Source organism: Ursus maritimus, unplaced genomic scaffold (genome assembly GCF_017311325.1).
Source record: "Ursus maritimus isolate PB19 unplaced genomic scaffold, ASM1731132v1 scaffold_22, whole genome shotgun sequence".
Lineage (NCBI taxonomy): Eukaryota > Metazoa > Chordata > Mammalia > Carnivora > Ursidae > Ursus > Ursus maritimus.
Window position 1 is genome coordinate 44,074,777 of NW_024424675.1, and position 23,974 is coordinate 44,098,750.

General features: G+C 48.2%; 1 protein-coding gene across 3 annotated transcripts in view; it reads left to right on the plus strand.

Moving 5' to 3' along the window:
• The window catches only part of ZNF831 (zinc finger protein 831), a 95,372-nt gene that overhangs the window by 17,976 nt on the left and 53,422 nt on the right, over nucleotides 1-23,974 (plus strand). Inside the window, exons 2-4 of one of the 3 annotated variants that reach the window (XM_040638538.1) lie at nucleotides 7,075-7,246; nucleotides 7,899-11,633; nucleotides 12,766-12,902. In XM_040638538.1, coding sequence (XP_040494472.1) covers nucleotides 7,935-11,633; nucleotides 12,766-12,902 — 3,836 coding nt within the window. In that variant the 5' untranslated portion in view covers nucleotides 7,075-7,246; nucleotides 7,899-7,934. The remainder of the gene's footprint in view (nucleotides 1-7,074; nucleotides 7,247-7,898; nucleotides 11,634-12,765; nucleotides 12,903-23,974) is intronic. The other 2 variants (XM_040638535.1, XM_040638537.1) reach the window with 2 other exon arrangements.

Genomic DNA, 23,974 nt, shown 5'->3' on the forward strand with positions numbered 1-23,974 from the left:
CCCCAGGGGCCTCCCTCTGCCCAGCCTTACCTTGCTCTGGCTTCAACAGAGAGATGGGGGACAGCTTGGTGTTGCCCAGGCTTATACCTTCTGTCCTACTCGCCTTACTCTTTGGGGCCCATGCCCCCTCACTATCTTTCAGGGCCAAGAAAATTGGAGCCTTTTCTTCTGTTTCCTGTATGGATGTCCTGGGGCTGCTGTAACCACGTCCCCCTGGGACACTGGGAGGTTTAAAACAATGGCAGTGTGGTCTCCTACGGTCCAGAGTCTAGAAATCTGAAATCCATGTGTGGGCAGGGCTGGGCTCACTCCGCAGGCTCTTGGGAGGCTCCTTCCCACGTCTTGCCAGGTGGCCAGGTGCCCTTGGCTTGTGGCCGCGCCCCTCTGTTTTTGCCTGGTCGCATGGTCTTCGTGTTGGCTGTCTGCAGGTCATTGGATTTGGGGCCCACTCACCTCCAGGTGCAGGTCCTCTCATATCGGAGCCCAAAACGTCAAACAGAGAGAAGGTAATTGTGAAAAACCTTTTGCCCTCAACAACAGTATCTGCTGTCAAGATTGTTGTCTTACCAGAAATCTGTTGTGCGAGCGGGAAGCGGAAGCTCGCTTAGCTTCTCTGCCTGTCTGCCTTCTTCAGGAGGGAGCACGCAGCCAGGCAGCTTGCCCTGGGGCAAGTCTCTCCCTCCCTCAGCATCCCCCTCCTCTGGAACCCTGCAACGCGCCTTCCGGAGCGGGAGCCTTGTGTGTACTGGGTGACTCAGCCCCTGTAAAGCCCTGGGGCGGCACAGGGCATGGGGTAAGGCTCAGCCGTGCCTGCTCCCGACCTGTGAAAGTCCCCCTCTCTTGAGGCTCATAGACGCCTCAGGCTGACCAAAGCGAAACTGATGAACTTGGAAAAGGAACAAAGAAATGTCAGTAACTGTCAGCGGATTGTTAACCCTTTTGCATTTAGGCTGTGATTAGAGCCTGTGGGGAGTTTCTCTCTTCTCCTTGATTGTCCCCATTCTACAAATGAGAATCCTAAAGTGAGAGGAACTCGCTGCAGCCTGTCAGCGGGTAAGCGGCGGAACTGCAATTTGAGCCTGGGAGATGGGTCTTTCTTCAGCCAGGGACCCCGGGCCCCAGGGATGCCTGACCAGAGATGCCACCTGGCGAACGTGCGGCCTTCAGAGGAGGGACAGAGCTCCCCCGGAACCAGTCCTGGCCCAGCTGTCCTCCTCCCTTGCACTGACCTGCTGGTCCTCACCAGAGGACCAGGGAGCCGTGGCTGCTCCTTTGGGGGCACAGGGCAGAGGGAAGAAGATCTGCAGCATCTAACTGAAGGTGTCCCAGGTCAAGATCTTAGATTAGAGGTACATTCCCCAAAGCGTGGGACCCTGCTGCTTGGTTGTGCAAGATCATCTGAGGGCCCCACAGGTATATGTTTAAAAAGACTGTTATATATTTTAGTAATAGCCCTAAGAAAAAAAAATAATCCTTTTTTTCCCTCCAGTTATTACAAGAATTTATTTATTGATTTATTTTATTTACTGTGATAGGCAAAGCATGGCATCACATATACCCCTTGTGTTTCTTGGCTGATAGGGGTAAAGATCTTTTCACGCGTCTTTTTAAACATTGTTCTGATTTTTTTTAATTTTAAAAATTAACAGACTTCATTTTTTTTAGAGCAGTTTTTGGTTTATGGAGAAACGGGAAAATACAGAGAGCTCCTGCATAGCACTCACCCCAGCCTCCTGTCTGCTTTGGCCTGCGTTTACATCTTGCCTTAGTGTGGAATGTTGTTACGGTTGGCGTGGCAGGATTAATTCGCCATTATTAACTGAAGTTCAGAGTTGACATTTGGGATCACTCTTGGTGTTCTGCATTCTGTGGGCTTGGACAAATGTATAATGATACGTATCTGCCATTACAGTATTAAACAGAAGAGTTTCACGGCCCTAAACCTCCTCTGCGTTCCACCTGTTCCTCCCTCCCTCCCTCCCATCAAATCCTGGCAACCACTCTTTTAACTCTCTCCATAGTTTTGCCTTTTCCAGAAAGTCATATAGTTGGAATCATACAGGACAGAGCCTTTCAGCCTTGCTTCCTCCACGTTGTATGCATTGAAGTTCCCTCCACGTCTTCTCACGGCTTGGTAGCTGATTTTGTTTTAGTGCTGGCTGATACTCCATCGTCTGGATGGACCACAGCTTATCCATTCACCTGCTGAAGGACATTTTGGTTGCTTCTAAGTTTAGCCATTATGATGAAAGCTGCTATAAACATCTGTGGGCAGGTTTTTGTGTGAGTGTAAGGTTTTGGCTTATTGGGTAATGATATAGCCCCCCTATGCCTTTTTTCCCCCCTACCTTTTGAAAGTTGTAAGATACACATAACATACGATTTATTGTTTCAGGTGTTTTTAAGTGTGCAGTCTAGTGGCACTGAGTACACTCACATTGTTGTGCACACAGCTCCCTTTTAAAAGTCACCGTATTCCAGGGGTGCCTGGCAGGCTCAGTTGGAAGAGCATGCAGCTCTTGATCTCAGGGTCTTGAGTTCAAGCCCCATGTTGGGTGTAGAGATTATTCAAATAAATAAACTTAAAAAAAAAAAAGAGCGAGAGAGAAATTAAAAAAAAAAATAAAGTAACTGTATTCCAGCAAACCCCAGTTACCCAGGGACTGGGAGGAAGTAAGGGTCTAAGAGGTCCCCACACCGCACAGCAGGCGACAGACTGTAGCTTGGGAAACTGTGAGCTAAAACAGTGGACTCAGCACCAGGTTCTTCCTGAAAAATTCAATGTGTTTAACACATTGGGTACATTTCTCCATAGCCTTCTCTTTCAGGGCCCCAAACATGCATTTTTAGAAACTATTTGTGGCACTTCCATGCCCTTTCTTTGCCCAGGCCCCTTTGTGGGTTGTTTCTGAAAAAAGGGAGCTTTGGCAATAGTCACTTTCCTGCAACTTTTGCCACCTTTCTGTTTACCTCCCTGTAAAGCTGCACACTCATTCCAAAGAGTATTACGAGCTTGGGGGCTCAGAGGAGGTGGGGGGCTGCACATGTGGCAGAATGGAGGAGGTGAGGGGTCCTTCAAGCTCTCTGCCAGGAGGACCCTCAGGATGGCAAGGAGACCATCACCTAGCAATGAGTCTTGCCAACCAGGCGGTCTTCCCAGAGACTTCCCCGACGTGCCTGCCTTTACCACCTTGTGCCTCAGCTTCCCCGTTAGTCCAGTGGGGATAATAGGACCTGCTACTGCCGTGATCCAGAGTGAGAAAAATTAGTGGCAGCCCTTCGAGGTTTCCCCTGAGAAAAGTGCCATCTCCCTGGAGGAAGGTGTTAGTTGGCTCATTATCTTGCCGGGAGGGCTCAGCTGCTCCTGAAGGGTGTCGACTTTGCTGTGATCACAGAACAGGCTGCAGAGAGCACAATAATCATCGTGGCAGGTGGGTCAGAAATGTAGCACTCTTTTTCTGGAATTTTGTTTGAAGCCCCGTGCCTCCCTGAGGCAGTCTGGGCTGCTTTTCTCCTTCCCGAAAGGGTGGGCTGATTTCAGGGGGCACGTGGTCATCAGTCCTCAGCTCCCCCAGCGGGACCCCTGGGACCCAACTGGAGTTTTCCTGGTCCCTCCGAGGCCCTTTCTGGGGCTCCGGTATTTACTCTGGGGAGTGGGAGCCCTGTAGGCTTCTTCCATCCTGCTTGCCTGGGCACGCACAGTGGGCTGTTTTTGCTCTGTCCTGGGCCCTCGCCTGATTGCCTCAGGGAGTGGGGTCCAGGTCACCCCTCTACCCAACTCCCCCCTGAAGCCAGCTTTGGAAGGCCTCCTTTTCTTCCCACCTCTCCTTCCCACCTCCTCCCAACTCAGGGACCATCATAACTGAGAATGGGAAATGGATTTCCTCCTTAGGGTTTTGGCTCTGGAATCCGGAAGACTTTGCTCTGTTTCTGCCACAGCAACTCCAGTGAGAGCCCTGCCTGCCCATCCCCCCTCCACATGTAGGAGCCAGCTTCGGGCAGCACTGTGGGCCTGACAGCATCTGGGACCCCAGAGCCGTCCGGTGTGTACACTTGGCCAGCTGCACAGCCCGCATGTCACCACTTTCAGGAGGACCCTCGATGCGTGACAGCTTCCTTGCCTGTGGGGTCCCTGAGATGTGTGTTCTGTGTGATCTCTCATCAGTCCCCTCGGGGTCCAGCTCTACCTGCCCCGTGACACACACTTTGTAGCTTCCTTCACCTCGTCTTTTTTCTCCCTTACGAGTGTTTCCTGGGATCACCTCCCAAATAGAATCCTTGTGATGACATCTTTTTTGGGGGAACCCAGCGTGAGACAGCATCTCCTCTCAGAAGCAATGAATGGGGCCTGCTGACTGATGGGGGAAGAGATGGGGTAGGAGGGAAGAAAGGGTGGGGGAGGATTCGCTAGTTAATAGTTCAAAATATCAAGGCCTATCTTTGGAAACCCAAATAAGTGGGTTACTTACTCCACGCTTGGCACCTCGCTCCGTGCTCTCACAGACTATTTCAGGAGCTCTCCCTGTAGCTCTGCCCGAGTGACCTGTTCTCAGAGCTGAGGGATCTGGGTCTCAGGGATATCCACCAGCAAGCCAAGGAAACAGGGACAGGAACTCAGTCTGATGGTTCCCCTGGGAAGCATCTCGAAATTCTTCAGCTAGTAGAAAGGATGCAGAACCTCGAGGTAAGCCATTGTCTTTCTTCGACATCGGCTCTGAGGAATTGCAGTACCCTCTTCTGATCCCTAAAGATTTTCGTCTTCAAATCTTCTCTTAAAAAATTATAACCTGTCGAATGTTTTGAGGCAGGTGGCATGGTGGCTTGAGATCCATAACGTTAGATAGGTCTTTGAGGAACAGAACAGAAGAGTTGGTTTCAGGATTAAAAAAAGACTGGCTTGTGGCATTTGCCGATTTCTGTGGTGTGAATACCCCCACCATGGCCAGTCCCAAGCTGTGAACACGACATCACTGAACCCGAAGTCGGGGCGATACCAGGATGTGGAGTGCCACACCATCACATGACATTTCCGTCATGGCGACACAGTCAACATAAATAACCCCTGGCTCACCGGTAACGGTGAGATGTAATAAAATAGTAAGTGAGGAGCTTTAAGGATTTAGCACCATTTTAATTGAGGTAAAATTCACGTAGCATCAAACTCACCATTTTAATTATTTTAAAGTGGACATCTTGGCGGCATTCAAGTATGTTCATAATGTCGAAGCACTGCCAGAACATTCTCATCACTGCAAAAGGAAGCCCTGTGCCCAGTCAGGCGTCCACCCCCTATTCTTCCTCTCCATCCCTGGCAACCTTGTAATCCGCTTTCTGTGCCCATGGACTTGCCTCGTCGGGCATTTTCATGTAAATGGAGTCACGCAGGACATGACCTCTTGGGTCTGGCTGCTTTCGCACAGCGTCACGTGTTCAAGGTTCGTCCCCATGGTAGCGTGTCAGCCCTTCACTCTCGCTGTGGCCGAAGAATATCCCATTGCGTGGACGGACTGCGTCTTGTTTATCCGTTCATCCGCCAGCGGACATGTGGGTTGTTTCCACCTTTTGGCTGTGTTGAATTGTGCTGCTACAAACGTTCACGTATAAGGTTTTATATTTTCAATTCTTTGGGGTGTATACCTAGACGTTGAGTTGCTGGGTTGTATCGTAGTTCTATGTCTAACTTTCTGAGGAGCCTACAAAATGCTGTTTGCCATCTTGCATTCCCATAAGCAGTGCTCACGTGTTCTGATTTCCCTACGTCCTCAGCAGCGCTTGTCCTTCAGCTGGTGGTTACTGCTGAAGACACGCTGGCGTGAAGTCCTATCTCACTGTGTTTTTGATTTACATTTTTCTAACGACTGATGGTATCGAGCATCTTTGCCTGTGCTTTTGGCTTCGTATATCTTCCTCGGAGAAATGTGTATTCAGGTCCTTTGCTCATTTTGTAGATGAATTGGTTGTCTTTTTTGAGTTGTGAGAATTCTTTATGTATTCTGGACATATCAGATACATGATTTGCAAATACTTTCTTCCGTTCTGTGAGTTGTCTGAATGAAACATGAGAGACTGTGGACTCTGAGAAACAAACTGAGGGCCTCAGAGGGGAGGGGGGTGGGGGAATGGGATAGACCGGTGATGGGTAGTAAGGAGGGCACGTATTGCATGGTGCACTGGGTGTTATACGCAACTAATGAATCATCGAGCCTTACATCGAAAACCAGGGATGTACTGTATGGTGACTAACATAATATAATAAAAAATCATTAAAAAAAAAATCTGAGCAGGATCTGCACCAAAAAAACAAGACAAAAAAACAAAAACAAAAAAAAAAAAAACTTATTATGTTGTTAGCCAACATATAGTACATCTTGGTGTCTTTGATTCACAGAAGTTTAATTTTGGTAAAAAAAATATTTTAAAACTTGGTATGAAATTATATAAAATGTGATTTTGAAAGGTTTTTTTAATTGCTTGTGCTTTTGATGTCATATCTAAGAATTCATTGCCAAATCCAAGGTCATGAAGATTTACTGCTACATTTTCTTCTAAGAGTTTTGTAGTTTTAACTCTTACATGTAGGTCTTTGATCAATTTTAAGTTAATTTTCATATATGAAGTGAGATAGGGAGTTCAGCTTCATTCTTTTGCATGTGAATATCCAGTTGTATACCTTTGTTTTTAATATAACTTATTTATATAATGTAACTTTTAATTATGGCCATGTTTAACACCTGGCTTGCAGAATTCCTGAAAATCAGCTCTCATGAGCCAGCATGAGCTGGTATGAGCCAATATGAGCCAGTACCCGCATGTGCCTACTTCTCCATTACCCAGCTGCAAAAAGCTGCAATATGTATTGTTTTTCTGAAGGAGCTGAGCTGGGGGATGATCGAAGTGTGCTTATGGAGCTCTTAGGGGATGGGTGTCTGAGTAAGAAGCATCTGGAGACCCCCATTCCTATAACCACGGACGTGTCCTTCCTTTTCCCATTGTATTTGGCTTTCCCCCTCCCCCTGCCATGGTTTGAAGAACATGGCTGGGTCTCTCTTGCAGTCTTGCCTAATATTTGCCCAGCTCTTCTCTCTGGCTGACAGGGAACTGATTGTGTCCCAGTTGGATCTGGAGGGGTTTTGGAAGCCTCACCTTTGAGCAGGGACCCAAGCCTGATGCTGAAGTTGAGGAAGTGCTCCTTATCCTGATGGGGTAACCAGATAAAATACAGGCTGCCCTTACATTTGGATTTCAGGTAAATAATACATAATTTTTAGTTAAGCATGACCTGTGCAAGATTGGGATATACTTATACTAAAGAATTATATGTTGTTTGTCTGAAATTCATTTAGCAGGGCATCTTCTATTCTCGTTTGCTAAATCTGTTAGGCTTCCCTTCAAGTCCATTTTCTTCCTTATTGCCCTCATCCAGCGGCATAGACTAAGAACTCCAGGGTGAAGAGGGTCCTAGGGAGGTGCTGATTCTCTGCCCATTTTACAGATCTGGAAACCAAGTCCTGGCATGGAATCACTGTGGACTTAGAAAAGTCAGCACATTTTCTAAGTGTCCCCTCTGCACAGGGCACTGTGCTGGGTGTTGGGGGTGACGGTGATAAGCCTACGTGTGTAGAGGGCGAGGGTCAAGAGTTCCTGTAAGGTGTGTGAAATAAGAGACAGGATTCAGACAGACCTGGGTCCAGATCCTGCTTTTCCATGTATTAGCTGCGTGTCATGTCACTTGTCTCTGAGCCTCTGGCTCCCTTTCTTAATGTGGGGTAACTACTTCTAATGTGGGGATTGTTACCAGGCTCCAGTGGGGTGATGAAATGCCAGGTGGGGCAGGGAAGGGCTTACTGCATGATGAGAGAAGAGAGGTACCTGCGGTGAATTTTGGTTGTTGCCCACAGGTCGCCAGGCATCCTGGACCACCCAGATGATGCAGGATGGAGGTGCCAGAACTCACTCGCCCTGCCTTGCCTGCCAGGCATCAGCCAGCTCCTGCTCCTGGACGCCCGGGGGCCCTAGGTGGGCAGGTCTCACCTCACCTGACCCTGGGCCCTGTCATTCTGCCACCAGAGCAGGGTCTGGCCCCTACCGTGTTCCTGAAGGCCCTGCCCATCCCATTGTACCACGCAGTGCCTCCGGGGGGCCTCCAGCCACGTGCCCCCCTCGTGACATGCAGCCTGGATGGGGGCGGCGTACCCTTTATTCTTAGTCCCGTGCTGCGGCCTGAAGGACCGGGCCCTACCCAGGTGGGGAAGCCAGCGGCCCCGGCACTCACCGTGAACATTGTGGGCACTCTGCCTGTCCTGTCGCCAGGCCTGGGGCCCATGCTGGGGAGCCCTGGCAAGGTACGGAATGCCGGCAAATACCTTTGCCCACACTGTGGCCGGGATTGCCTGAAGCCCAGTGTTCTGGAGAAGCACATCCGATCCCACACGGGTGAGAGGCCCTTCCCGTGTGCCACCTGTGGCATTGCCTTTAAGACCCAGAGCAACCTATATAAGCACAGACGCACCCAGACCCACCTCAACCACTCTCGGCTCTCCTCGGAGTCTGATGCAGGTGGGGGCAGCCTCCTGGAGGAGGGGGACAAGGCTGGAGAGAGCTCCAGAGCAGATGGCATGGGGGACAGCAGCAACCAGAGGGTGGGTGGTGGGGCCCGATCAGAGAGACCCCTTTCTCCAGGCACCCAGGGTCCTGGGCACTGCCCAGCGCCAGCCATGCACCTGTCTTCTGTTGCCAAGACCCTGGGTCTGAAGTTGGAAGCTGTTCCCTGTCCAGGGTCCACATGTGCTGACAGAGAGACCCCCGTGGACTCTGCCCACACGGCCTCCCCTGGGCTTGCCCTGGCTGGCTCCCAGCCGAGGTGGAAGCTGCCAGAGCAGATGTCCCCGACTGCTGGCCGGCCATGCTCCCTGCAGCAGCAGCAGGTGGCCACGTCCTCGGAGAAGCCCTGGGATGCCAAGGCCTCAGAGGGCCGGCTGCGGAAGTGTGAGAGCACTGACTCGGGCTACCTGTCCCGCTCGGACAGCGCGGAGCAGCCTCCAGCCCCCGGCAGCCCCCTGCACAGCCTGTCTGAGCACAGTGCCGAGTCTGAGGGGGAGGTGGCCCTGGGGCCCGGGGGGCCCGGCCTCCAGCTGGAGAAGAAGCATCTGGAGGAGCGCATCGCCTGGCTTATCTCCCACAATCAGGCTGTGGTGGACGATTCCCAGCTGGACAATGTGCGGCCCCGCAAGACGGTCCTGTGCAAGCAAGGCAGCATCGACCTGCCCATGCCCTATACCTACAAGGACTCCTTCCACTTTGACATCCGGGCTCTGCAGCCCGGCCGGAGGAAGCCTGCTGTCCTCAGCTCAGCCCGTTCCACCTTCACCCCCCCAGACAAGGCAAGGCCACTCTTTTTTCACTCCGTCCCCACCCAGCTCTCTACCACCGTGGCATGTGTGCCCATCACCAGGAGCAACTCACTGCCCTTTGTCGAGGGCACCAGGACATGGCAGGAACCCCCGGACCCCCAGGATGCCTGCCCCAGGAGGCAGAAGCCTCTGAGCCCCAGGCCTGCCCCTGCCCGACTGGTAGATGTCCCCAGCAGCCACCCCCGGGCCCTGGTCAGACAGGCTGCAGTGGAGGACCTGCCATGTCCCCCCACTGGAGACAGCCTGACCCCCGCAGAGGACCCGGATGGAAACAGAGCTGCTGCTGGGGAGGGGGCAGCCAGCAAGGGCAGAGCAGCCAGTAAGAAATGCAGCCAGAGGAAGCTGAAGATGTTCTCCCAGGACAAGTGGCAGGTGTATGGGAATGAGACATTCAAGAAAATCTACCAGAAAATGAAAAGCAGTTGCCATGGAGGGAAGAAGGCAAAGGAGGTGACCGTGGGTAGCGGGACAGAGCTGGACCTTCCTTTCCAGGAAGAGTTAGCAGGGAATGAAGGCACAGTCCTGTCCCAGGACGGGAGGACCCCTGTCCATGGGGACACATCTGTGGGGGCCAAGCCAGGGCCTTGCAGAAGTCCACTGGGCCCGGAGGGCTTCTTGGGGATGGAGTCCCCCAGGCAGAGGGAGATGGTGGCCAGAGCAGGAGGCAATGACCAGCCCAGGGTGAACAGGGCCACTTCACCCCCCACCCTCAGCTGCAGAGAACCCCCCTGTTCTGGTGGCAAGAGCCCCCTGCTTTCTCCAAATGGGAGGCTGAAGCTGGGGTGTCAGCTGCCCCCATCACCTGGTCCCCTAAAGGGGGGTGAACTAAAGGCTCCCAAGCTGGTTTTGTCAGACCCTAAGCTGGAAGGAAGCACCCGTGGTGGTGGGGACAAGAAGGAGACCTGTCAGTGGACCCAAACTGTGGCGAGACGGCCCAGTGGTGGCTCTGCAGAGCCCCAGCCCGCAGAGGATAAGCTTCCCTCAGAGAGAAAGAAGCTGAAGGTGGAGAAACTGAGCTTCCAGGAACAATCAGAGCCTCTGGAAACAGAAAGAGAGGTCCCAGGCGGCCCTGTGCAGGCCACGTCCCCGACATCTCAGAACCAGGACAGTGACCCTAGGGATAAGCCAGGGGGGCTGCATGAGAGTGCTGATGGTGTGGTGATGGGCAGGGCTGGGCAGCCAGGCAAGCCCTTGGAGCTTTCTGGCGCCGCCTCTACTGCTCCTTCTGTGGCCCCAAGGCAGGTGGGGCTGAGGGAAGAGATCTTGCCCTGTCCTACAGCTGCGTCCCTTGGGCATCAGTCCCACCTTGCCACTGAGGCCCCCAGTGTCCTCGCTGCCCTGGCAGACACTGCCTTCCCTCCCAAGTACCTCCTCAGGTTGCCTCAGGGAGAGACCCGCCCACCACTTCCCATCCCCCCGGGGCCCGGACAAGGCCAGGACCCTCTCTGCAGGAGAAGGTGGCCTGAGGAACGGGCATCCTTTGTTGGGTCAGGGCCGGGGATCCTTCTGCCTCCCTACCTGGCCTCAGGCTTGGCCCCCAGTGGGACAGACAGCTTCGAGGAGGACCCCGGCTGCTCTAGGCCGTGGGGCAGGAGAAAAGGGGTGCAGGGAGAGGAGAAGAGAGACTTGGACACTGGCACCCCAGCAGTGGGGCCGTCCCCTGGCTCATCCACCGGTGCCCCCAGGGAGACAGCCTCCTTCCTGCCCACCCCAGCGTGTGCCACCTGGAAGACTGGGCCCCCTGACACCCAACACCTCTGCACGGGCAGCTCTGTGGTGGGGACCAGGCCATCTGGGGGTGTCCCGAGTCCCTGTGCACTCAGGAGGGAGTTAGGGGGACCTCCTGAGAATGCCCTGGAAGACCCTCCCTCAGGGCCTCTGGCTGGGCTCAGTTCCTGCTGCTCCTCTCTCATGGCCCCCACGCCCCCCAGCTGGCCAGAGCTGGCCTCGTGTACCCAGTCGGAGACCCTGTGGAGCTTCAGGGCCCACGGCCCTTTCCCATCATTGAGGGCCGAGCCCCGACTCACATGGTGTTGCTTGAGCCGAAGCCTGCCTTTGCCCACAGAGCAGAAAGAAAAGGCTGCTTCTGTGTACTTGGCACTGCACTTCCTTGGTGGCAGCCCCCAGGACAAGGGTCCAGACACCCGGCCCGTGAGCAGGGCGGTGATGGGAGGACGGACGAAGACGGGCCTGGGAGAAGGAGGGCAGGTCCAGACGTCAAAGGTAACATCTTCTTTGCCCGGGGCCCCGGGGCTGGGGGCGTGTGCTTGGCAGGCGGGACGTGTGATGATGGAGACGGGGGTGGGGGGGTGGGGGGGGTGAAGCCACCCCGGGCACAGCTGCTGTTCGTGATACCGGCTTCTCAGCCTGCTCCCAAGGGAAGTGGGGCTGCCAAAGACACGGCAGGGTAGGGTAAAGGCCAGAAATGCAGCACAAGACAAAACAAAATCATGAAAAAGTACATTTCAAAGGAAAGGATTACTGTACCAAGACCCTAGATGAGATACTTTTTATCACTAGACATTAACTCTGAGCTTCCTGGTAACAGCAGCAAAAAGTGAAATGAAACACTGCCCAGGAGAGCTCTGTGGGTGACAGAAGAATATAAACCGGAGATTGTTACTGAAGATAGACTCCGGGTGGAACACCAGCTCTTACTTAGGAGGAGAGAATTTTTCAGGCGCCCGGCTGGCTCAGACGGTAGTGCATGGGACACTTGATCTTGGGGTTCTGAGTTCGAGCCTCTACATTGGGTGTAGAGATGACTTAAAAATAAGATTAAAAAAGAGAGCGAGAGAGAGAGAGAGAGAGAGAGAGAGAGAGAGTTATTGTGCCAGGAACTCGGGAAACAATTACTGTGATCAGATTAAACCTATCTTCCAAGTTCCCTGGGAGCGGCTAAAAGGGAGGGGCCGAGTGCTCTGGAGCTCTCACTTGGTGCCTAGTGCGAAGTTTGCAGTCCCATCTGGATAGCGAGTCCATGCGTCTGTATTATGTCCTGCTCTGGGAAGTCTTGGCCCCGGGCAGCTGAAGAAGGTCCTGGAGCCTCTCTTCTGATATAACCATAGGCAGCAGTGGCAGGGCCGGGACTTCAGAGCCTTGCAGGCTGTTCTTTATCCCGAGAGTGAGAGTGGTGATTAATAAAGAATGTGCTGCCTCCCAGATGAGGAGGTGGAGGAGGGTGGTCTGAGACCCAGTTTGGCCCTCCTTCTTCCAAAAGGCAATTAGGTACCAGGTGCGGGGGTTCCTGGAGAGGTAGAGTTGGGGGCTGGGAGGGGACCTGGCCACAGTGCTCCCTGGGCCTAACACCACAAGGCTTAGAACAACATGAGGCTAACATGCCTGGTATTTTCAGCTCTCCTGCCCAGTGGCCTCAGGGATGGTGTCCCAGGAGCGGGTGTCTGAGCCCGAACGGAAGAAAGGACTGCCATGGAGGAAGGCGAAGATGTTTCGGGGGAGTGGCAAACAGAAGCTGAGCATCCGTTCCAGAAGGTAGGGGGTATGACCACCTCTGTCTGTCTCACGCGTGCCCATTGTGTCAGGAGCTGCAAGGGGCGATTTGCTAACCCCAGGAAAACCTTCACAGGGGTTCCAGAGGTGTCTGTGTAGGAGTGAGGGTCTAGGGGTTTGTTCCCCATCAGCCCATCTGCACAGCACCCCCCCTCCCCCCCGCTGCCGACTGTGTGCTTTTCAGGGGCACCTCTCCAAGGCCAGGAATCCAGTGAATATTTGAAATAACTGCCTTGAGAATACATCCACCCGTTTAAGTCCTGAGGAGAGAGCGTGTTAATTATTTATAGCTTTTATTGCTTTTTTATTTATGCAAGCGGTACATGTCCTTTGCAGAAAAGTTCGGAAATACAGGCCAGCAGAGAGGAGGTGATAAATCATCCTGGTACTGCCACTGCCCCGGGGAGCGCTACTGGCATGCAGGGCGCTCCCTTCCAGACTTTTCTCTGTGACGTGTGCATGTGCAGCATTTGCAGACAACAGACGGGATGCACAGATTTTACTAATACCGTTCTTTCATTCTTGACGGTCTTGCCTCTTTGCTCTAAACTCTCTAGCCATTGGGGATGAGGGGGAAAGGCCACTCTTCCACCAGGCCCCAGCCCCTCTGTGCCGTCCAAGAAGCTGTTGGGTCTGGTTTTCCCGTGGCCTCCTGTCCCACTTAGGGTGACTTCATACTGCCTCCCTGTCTCCTGTCCTTGGATTCCCACTCCGAACCCAGAGTCCTGATGCTTTCTGGAAATCGCCCCCCCCACCCCGGCCACATCTCGGCCCCCTATTCTCCCCTTCCTGGAAGGCACCTGCCTTCTCCCCTCATTGTCAATATTGGACCCAAAGCTGAGATATTCTTCAAGAGGCAGTGCAGATTCCTGATTCTTCCCTGCAGCTGCTCAGAACCTCCATGGCGAGAGATGATGTGCCCTCTAGACAGGCTTTGAGATGAGACCTCTGCCCCTGTTTCAGTTGTCTGCCGGACCACGTGTCCAGAGCTGGCATCACTGAGGGCTTCCTATGTGCCAGGCACTGTACAGTGACACCCCCCCCCCCGTTTTTCCCTTGAGGAATCTGAGACACAGATAGATCAGGCAGCCTCTCCAAGGACCCAGATGTGAATCAGCAAGTCTTTTTTTTTTTTTTTTTTAAGATTTTCTTTTTTTTTATTCCGGAGAGAGAGAGAATGAAAGAGCACAAGCAGGGGGGAGCAGCAGAGGGAGAGGGAGAAGCAGGCTCCTCACTGAGCAGGGAACCCGATGTGGGGCTGGATCCCAGGACCCTGGGATCATGACCTGAGCCAAAGGCAGATGTTTAACTGACTGAGCCACCCAGGGGCCCCGAATCAGCAAGTCTTACTCCAGAGCCCATATGGCAGTTAGCAGCTTGCCCTGTGCTCCCCAGCCCGCGACAGGCATGAGAGTCACCTGGAGTTGCCTGGGTTTTCTTGTGGTGCTGAGACACATTCCTCAGGCCTGGGGTGGGGCCCGAGACTCTACATTTCTAACAGGCTCCCAGGTGATGCTCAGGGTGCCGGCCCCCAGGAGCACTCTTGCAGGAGCTATTCTTCATGCTGCCCCAAACCACATTTCATTCTTCCCAAAAGAAGCCCTGCTGTTCATAGCTGAGCTAAAGAAGGGTCACTGCCCATGTGACAGGGACACCCAGCCCTACCGCAAACCCCTGAGCCGTGCAGAGTGGGGGAGGGATGGCTCCCTCAGGAAGAATTTGGGTGCTGTTCTCAGATGGAATGAACACTAGCCACACCAAAGACTAGCTGCTCATGGATTCAAGGAGCACAGGGATGTTGGCAGGTGGCCTTGTGCCCCGTCAGTATGTCACACATTGGACTGATGCGGAAGAAGCACTAAATTGCATGGAGTGACAGCTGCCAAGCCTGTTTCTGGGCCTCAGTCATGGTCCCAGGAGATGTGGGGGGAGGGACAGGCATGCGTTCTTCACTGACTGCTCCCACCTTCCCAAGATTACATCTTAGCTAATACAGCAGATCGTCCCATGCACTTATTAGGTGCCAGGAGCTGCACGTGGAGGCCAGAGGGGAAATGTCTCCAAACCAGGCTGGTGGTGCCAGGCTGATGCTCCAGGAGGCCAGGACAGGTGTCTGTAACACCTCCTGGGCCAAGCTTAGCCCGGGTGATAATCTCCCGTATTGAAAGGTTTTGACTCTTAGTAACCAAATAAATACCAGGAGATTTCACATAAAAATCTGAATTTCTAGCTTGTCTTGAAATATCTGAAGCTCTGGAGAGGCTGGGCCTGTCTACTTGCATGGCCGCGGCTAGCTGGAGCTGGGTAGTGGCCGCCCCTGTGGGCAGCGCCTGTGCTCTGCACCTGGCCTCAGTTCCCAACCTCTCCATGTTGTGTTATATTCGAGTTTGCAGATCTTGGTCTTAACATCTGGCTTTGTGGGAGCCGAAACACTGCCTCCCCCGTCAATGAGCTTCTCAGCAAGAGCCCATGGGTGGGGAGGTAAGTGAGGGGGCATTGGCACAGGGATAGAATAAGGAGGGGTCTGAATCCTGGATGAGGATGAGGCCATTGAGATTTTTATGTCCATGGAGCGTTTATCGGGTGACCGTGATTGAGCCATCATTTGTGCCTTTATTGGCTTGTGACTGTCCTTTGAGTTCATTCCAGCTTCCCGGAGTGTCCCGCCTTGGCACGTGCAGACCCTCTGCCTCCTCGTGCACAGCTCACCTCTGGCTCCCCCTTGTTTCAGCACAGACAGCAGCACTGCCGTGGGACCTCCCTGACTCTGTACCTCAATGTTCTCCCTCCCATCAGCTCCCTCCCACCATCTGGTTTTATTACCTTCACAGCATGCGGCAGAATTCATGGTTTTGTTTTGTTTTGTTTTTTTTGAGGCGTAGAGTTCATGGTAGCTTGCTTCTTCAACACCAACAGTGGGGAGAGAGTGTGCCTCTGCTGCCTTAAGCCTCTGACCTCGAGATCATCTTCTGATGGTCTAGCCTGATTAGGTCAGGCCCACCCAGGATAATCCACCTCTTGGTTAGAAACTTTAATTGCATCAGCAGAAATACCTTTACCTTTGCCATATTTTGTTAGGAGCAAGTCACAGGTTGCACCACACTGAAGAGGAGAGGATTACACAAAGATGTGACTTGCAGGATCACCCTAGGGTGTCTGCCAGAAATGGTTTTCCCTGGCTCACCCAGCTGATGGAATTACGGCTGCAATCTGACTTTTCTGACCCAGTGTCTTCTGTCATACCATTCATAGTGGTTGCTAAGACTTGTCCTTTTAACAAAGGACACACATCTCTGGGGAGGTGTTCAGAAGGGAATACGATGCTGGGCTTAAAAGAGTTCCCTTTAACGGCAGATTTCTTACTAAGCCACTGGTTTGATAGCATTTGGCCTGTAAAGATTTGATAAAGGAGATGACCAATTTGTTTGACTCACACGAGTTCTCTGACTCAGTTCATTTTCTGGTGGTGGATGGCATAGTTGGATGGTAGGGCTTCTTGGAGAATGTTCTCTCCATTTCTTTCATATTTAGTCCATCTTCAGAAACGGGTTTGGTGCCCAGTCTAAGGGGCAGTGTTGGGGAAATGCTGAAACGTAGGGCCTCGTCTAAAGCGGCTTCGGCTTCGAGTTCCCTGTTCAGGAGGCCATTCACACAACTTGTTTCTTCTCTTTAGTATATTGAAATCCATCCGTTTCTCACATTGTAACTTATGGCCAATTTATAACAGAAGTTAATAGTAACATGGAATTTGTTGAACATATATTTACTTTGCAAATAACCAAACAGGAAAGCTTTTGAAGCGTCTATCATTTATCATCTATCCATCCATCCATCCATCCATCCATATCTCTACTCTCCCACCCCTGTACGTACCGTCTACCTAGTTTTCTGTTGCTGCTGTAACAAATTACCAGTTTCATGTAAATTTTGTTTTGAACAACACCAATTTATTATAGTTCTGAAGTTCAGAATTCAATATGTGTCTCCCTGACAAAATCAAGGTGTCAGCAGGGCTGTGCTCCTTCTGGAGACTCCAGTGGACAATCAGTTTCCTGCTCATTTGGGTAGTTGGCAGAATTTTGCTGCTGGCCAGTGGCTCCTCTTCCGTATCGCAAACCAGCGAGGGCAGGCTGGGTCCCTTTCGCGCTTCACGTCTCTGCTCCTTCTTGTGCAGTCTCACTTTCAGACCCAATCTTCTGCCTCGTCTTTCATCTCTACGGACTCCTGTGGTTAGATTGGGTTTACCTGGATAATCCAGGAAACCTCGTCTTCTTGGGGATGATGCCCTCGGTCACGTTCGCGAAGTCCCCTTTGTCGGAGATATCACACAGACACAGCTCTGGGGATTAGGACACGGACATCTTTGAGAGTGGGGGGCATTATTCCACACCGTCTACCTATCTATCCGTGTGTCCACCCACGTGTGTGTGATGTATGTGTGCAAGTATGCATCAGTTTATGTATCAGTCTATGCGCTCCGTGTGTATGTGTGTGCATGCGTCTTTCTGTCCTTTATCCACCTGTGAGTTCTCTCCTTGAGAAAGAGGCCTGTTTTCTTATTCATGTTCCCATTTAGCTTCAGTTGTCTTCACGTTCACCAGAAAATGAAATAATGTAGCAGAGACTCTCCGTAGGCCTTAGCTCCCAGCACATGTGGTGAAACCTGGGTAGCAGAATATCTGTTCTCTTTTACTCTTGTTTTGATCACATTTAAAAATGCAGAACAGTTCAGAAAATATGTAACAGACTCCTGGGTAATGATCCAGCATTTGCAAATATTAACATTTTGTCATACTTGTTTCTGAGCCTTTAAAAAAATGAAATAAAATATTACTTTATATTTTATATATAAAGTGCATATTATCATATATTTTATGTATATATATACACATATACATATACGTTATGTAGTTTTACATATTTGGCACTGATTCCATCTGTGTTTTCATACTTTGCAAGTCAGTGTACGTGCTAATAATATATACAATTGTTTTCAGTCTTTAAAATGTGTGTATAAATATCATACTGAATTAATCATTCTTCAGTTTGATTTTTAAACTCAGTATCGTGTCTTTGAAGATCTAGCCATGTTGGTCACATGCATTGATCGTAAGTGCTGTAGATCGTAAGTGCTGTAGACTGCTCCTTCCCATGAGTATAACACGTTCTGTTGTCCATTTCCCTAATTATGAGCATTGAATTATCTCCCAGTTTTTTTTTGTTTTTGTTTTTTGTTTTTTCCTAATTTGCAGTGAATGAATGCACATACATACCTGCCTCCTTAGGCACAAGGCAAGAGGTTTTCTCAGAAATACACCTGAAAATGGAATTGCTGGGTTATAAGGTAATCACATTTTCAACTTCACATGTTATTTCTGAATCACCTTCAGAGTGGATGTATCACTTTACACGTCCTCCAGCTGTGAGTGAAAGTTTGCCCTGCTCCCGTATTTCTACTAAGGCTTGTAATGAGCAGATTGTATGCTGTGCCCATCCAGAATTTGTAAGTTTCGGTATATGTTCTAGGTTTGTGTATGTGCTTTGCCATTACACACCCTGCGGATATTTTCCCAAGTCTGTTCTTTTGTCTTTTAAAACCCATTTCTGTATATTTTACCCACATAATTGCAAATGTCTTGTCTCTTCATTCTTTTTTGCATATCAGATCTTACTTCTGGGATTGTTTTCTTCTGTCTGAAGCATGTGTTTTTGAACTTCTCAAAAAGAAGAAAAATCTCTGTTCTCATTAGTCTGAAAATACATCGATTTCTTCCTTGTTGTTGAAAAATGTTCTTGCTGGGTATACAGCCTCAGGCTGACGGTTACTTTCTCTCCATACATCAAAGCTACTCCTGCACTGTCATTTGGCTTCTATTTTGTGGCGGAAAAGTTAGCTATTAGTGTACTCATCTGTCTTCGGAAGGTCCCTTATCTCTGGCTGCTTTTAAGATCTTCTTTTAATCCTTGGTGTTCCATAGTTTTACTGTGATGTATACAGATGTAGTTACCATTATTTATTCCATTAGGAATCCACTGGGTTTTTATGATTTGTGGATTGAGGTCTATGTAGAAAATTCTCAGCCATCATTCTTCAGACATTGTCTCTATCCCATTCTCGTTCTTCTCTTTCTGGAACACTGAAATACTGTATCTTAGATCTCTCTTTTATGCGTCTTAACCTCTATTTTCAATAACTTTGTCTTTCTGTGCTAAAATCTAGATACTTTGTTCAGATCTGTCTTTAAAATTTTACTAATATTCTCAACCCCCTGAGTTATTCTTTTAAAGTTCTATTAAGGTATATTGAACTGTAATGTTATGCATATTTAAAGTAGACAGTTTAGTAAGCTTGGACATAATGTACACACCTGTGAAACCCATAGCAGCATCACGGTAATACATAAAAAATCCCTCAGATTTCCATGTGTCCTCCCTCCTGCCATCGCCAGGTCCCCACTGATGTGCTTTCTGTAAAGGGAACTGTACAGTAGTTCCCTTTTTCTAGAATTTCATAGAAATGGAATCACACACTATATGTTCTTTATTGGGGCAGGGAGGCCTGGCTTTTTTTTTCACTTTTTTTTTCCACTTATAATTATTTTGAGGTTCATCTATGTTGTTGCATATATCAATAATTCATTCCCCCTTCTTAAAAAATATTTATTTATTTTAGAGAGCATGCACGTGGGGGGAGTGGCAGAGGGGGAGAGAGAGAAGCAGACTTCCCAGTGAGCGCGGAACCCAACACCAGGCTCCATCTCACCACCCTGAGATCATGACCTGAGCCAAAATCAAGAGTCAGTTGCTCAACTGACTGAGCCACCCACGTGCCCCAATAATTCATTCCTTTTCATTGCTAAATACTAAGCCATTGGGTTGATATGTCATAATTTGTTGATATATTTACTTGTTGGTAGACGTTAATGGTTTGTTTCAGTTTGGGGCTGTTACAAATAAAAACTGATAAATATCAGTACATAAGTCTTTGCATGGATATAGACTTTATTTTCTAAAATTCTGAGTTAGTTATTTTTGTTGTTGTTCAAGTACAATTAACATACAGTGTTGTATTAGTTTCAGGCGTACCATACGGTGATTCAACAGCTCTGTACATTTCTCAGTGCTCATCACGATAAGTGTGCTCTTCTCCCCCTTCACCTATTTTGCCCATCCCCCACCCGAAATGAACAAACAGAAGAAAAGAGACAAAGGAACTGACTCTGAAATGTATGGAGATATACTTTAAATTCTCTTGAGTAAATAAGAATGCGATGTCTGGATCGTGTAGCGGATGTCAGACTATTTCCCAGAGCGGCTGTATTATTTCACACCCTCTCTAGCGCTGCGTGGGAGTCCCAGCTTCTCCACAACCTTGGGGCACTTAGCATGGCCGTTCCTTCTCCTTAGGCATTCTGATAAGTGTGTAGTGGTGTCCCGCAGCTGGAATTTGCATTTCCCTCATAACTAACGATATGAAGCATCTCTTCATGTGCTTGTTTGCCTTTCATATATCTTCTTTGGTGAAGTATCTGTTCGAATCTTTTGGCCATTATAAAAATGAGTTGTTTTCTTATTATGGAGTTTTGAAAATTCCTTATACGTGCTTGTTTTAAGTCCTCTATCGGATATGGGATTTGTAAATATTTTCTTCCAGTCTGTGCCTTGTTTTCTAACTCTCTTAACAGGGTCTTTTAAACAGCATATGTTTGTACTTTTGTTGAAGTCCGATTATCATTCTTTTCTTTGGATTGTGTTTGGTGTCATAACCACAAAATCTTTGCCTAACTCATGGCCACAAAGGTTTCTCCTAGGTTTTCTTCTGAAGTTTTATACTCTTAGGTTTAATATTCCAGCCTGTGATCCATTTTCACCTAATTTTTCTACATTGAGTGACATAAAGATAAAGTTCTTGTTTTTGCATGTGGACATATAATTGTGTTGATACCCTTTGCTCATCTGTTGGTCTGTTTTGAGCACCACACACAGCCTGACTTTAAGACTTACTATAAAGCTAAAATATCCAGAATGGTATTTGCATCAAAGTAGACAAATAGATCGATGGAACAGAATAGACAGTACAGAAATAGGCCACTTGTATTTGGCCAATTGGTTTTCACCAAAGGTTCAAAGAAAAGTATAGTCTTTTCAACAGATGGTGCTGGACCTCGTAAATTCCTTCACCAGGAAGCTGAGCAGTGATGGGGTTTATCTGATCTGTTTATCTACTCTCAAGGGATCACTGCTTTCATTACTTGATGTCTCTTGTCCTGAAAACCAGTGTTTTATACATTTACCTAGTTTTTTCTTTGGAAGAATAAATACAGTTACTGTGAAACCATCTTGGTCAGGAGAAAAAGCCCCAGGACTATGGCAGTGGCCTCTTAATTACCCCCCATTACTGATTTATTGAGTGTTAAATTTGATTGTTAATATATATTATGCTTTATTTCCAAAAAGTTCCGCTTAATTATTTTTCAAATCTGCTTGATCATTTTTATGGTCTCTTGCTTAGTCTTCTTTTCTTTATTCAGTTATGATCGACATTCGTAAAAGCCTGTGCATACTTAATGTATACATCTTGAGGAGTTTGAAGATAAGGATACACCCATGAAACCATCCTCACATATGATGTCCTAAACTTATCTGTAACTTCTAGAAGGTTCTTTTCTCCTTCTCCTTCTTCTTTTTTTTTTTTTTAATCAGAACATTGACCAAAGTTCTACCCTCTTAAATTTTTAAGTATACATTACGGCATTGTTAACTATATGCACTGTGGTGTCCAGGAGTTCTCTGGAATTCATTCATTTTGCATAAGTGAAAATTTGTACCCTTTGATCAACACCTCCTAATTCCCCCTCCTCTGGTCCCTGGCAACCACCATTCTCCTTTCTGTTTTTATGTTTGACAGTGTTAGATTTCTGCTATCATCGGCATCATGTAGTCTTTGTTCTTCTGTATCTGGCTTATTCTACTTCTAAGTTCATCTACGTTGCAGCAAATGACAAGATTTCCTTCTTTTTTAAGGCTGAGTAATATTCTTTTGTGTATATACCACATCTTTATCCATTCATCCATCTATGGACATTTGGGTTGATTCCAGTTTTTGGCTATTGTAAACAATGTTGCATTGAACATGGGTGTGCAATTATCCTTTTGAGATCCTAATTTCAGTTTGTTTTGTGTGTGATTCCTGGATCATAGGGTAGTCCTATTTTTAATTTTTTGAGTAACCTCCATACTGTTTTCCATAGTGGACATACCAGTGTACATTCCCACCAACACAATACAAGGATTCCTTTTTCTCCACCTTCTTGTCAATACTTACTATCTTTTATTTTTATTTTTTTGATAATAGCCATCCTAACAGGTGTGAGGTGATCTTTCATTGTGATTTTGATGTGCATTTCCCTGATGATCAGTGATGTTGAGCACCTTTTCATGTGTCTGTTGGCCATTTCTATGTCTTCTATGGAGAAATGTCTACTCAGGTCTTTTACTGATTTTTTTAGAGTTTTTTTTGTTTTGTTTTGTTTTGTTTTTTTGCTATTGAGTTGCCTGAGTTCCTTAGATATTTTGGGTATTAACCTCTTATCAGATAAATGATTTGCAGGTATTTTCTCTCATTCTGTAGGTTGCCTTTTTATTTTGTTGATGGTTTCCTTTATCGTGCAGAAGCTTTTTAGTTTGATGCGGTCCCAGCTGTTTGTTTTTGCTTTTGTGCTTTTGGTGTCATATCCAAGAAATCACTGCCAAGGCCAATATCGAGAAGCTTTTCCCCTGTGTTTTAAGAGTTTTACAGTTTCAGATCTTATGTTTAAGTCTTTAAACCATTTTGATTTGATTTTTTATGTATGGTATAATATAAGTGTCCAATTTCACTGTTTTGCATGTGGATATCCAGTTTTCCCAGTGTCATTTACTCATTGTGTATTCTTGCCCCTCTTGTTGAAACTCAGTTTATAATAAATGTGTGGGTTTATTTCTGGTCTTTCTATTGCTTTCTACTCTGTCCCATTAGTTGGTATGTCTGTTTTTATGCCAGTGCCATAATATTTTTATTACTGCAGTTTTGTAATATATTTTAAAATCAATAAGTGTGGTGTTGCCTGCTCTGTTGTTCTTGCTCAAGATTGCTTTGGTTACTGGGAGTCTCTTGTGGTTCCATATGAATTTTAGGATTGTTTTTTAAAATTTCTGTAATCTTTACTCTTATTCTCAACCTTTTCTAAAAACACACTTAATATTTTACATCTGATAATGCCAACATAGGAAGTCATGGCACATCTGACTCTGTTTTATGTATTAGTAGCTCTCCGTTGCAGTAACTTATTTCCTTGTTTGTTTTTGGATTTTTGATGGTGAGCTGAGATTTTTGGAACTTTGAGACTTGGGTTGGAGGTGGGTTTCTCCAGTAATGATTTGTTTTGGTTCTGCTAGGTGCCTGAGGGCATGCACTGGGCACTACTTCAAATAAAATTCTTAGTTTTAGGCTTTTTCGTGTCATGTGTAGTGTGAATTCAGGTTACAAACCCATGAGAAGACTGTCTTATTGTTAGAAAATTAACAGAAGAGACTTTTGCCCCCTTCACTTAGTGATAAGATTGGAGCTTTTCAGTGTCTCCTGGGAAGGTGGTGGGGGTAGGGTGTATTATTTCTAATTCACCTATATGTTGAGGGTCCCTCTGAGGTCTCAGCTTTTGCAGGAGCAGAGGTTGGGTCTTCCACTTGATTTGCACCTGTGGTAGATTCTGGGTTTGAGTCCTGCTCCCTGCACCCCACCAGACCATAAAAATGGAAGGCCAAGCTCACTTGGTTTGGCAAATGCTCTCAAAATGAAAATCCTCTTACCTTTTCAGGTTTCAGTTTTCACTTGGTTTTTGAATTTTAAATACATCTTACTTTCTAATCAGAACATCAATACATTTATGTAGAAGTGTTGAACATTTTTATATTTTAATCTGCATTTTTAGTTGTTTTCAGTATAGGGGTGAGTACCGTGGTATCAACCAGAGTAACTGGTCAGCTGTACTGTTGGAAATGGACTTCTTTTTATC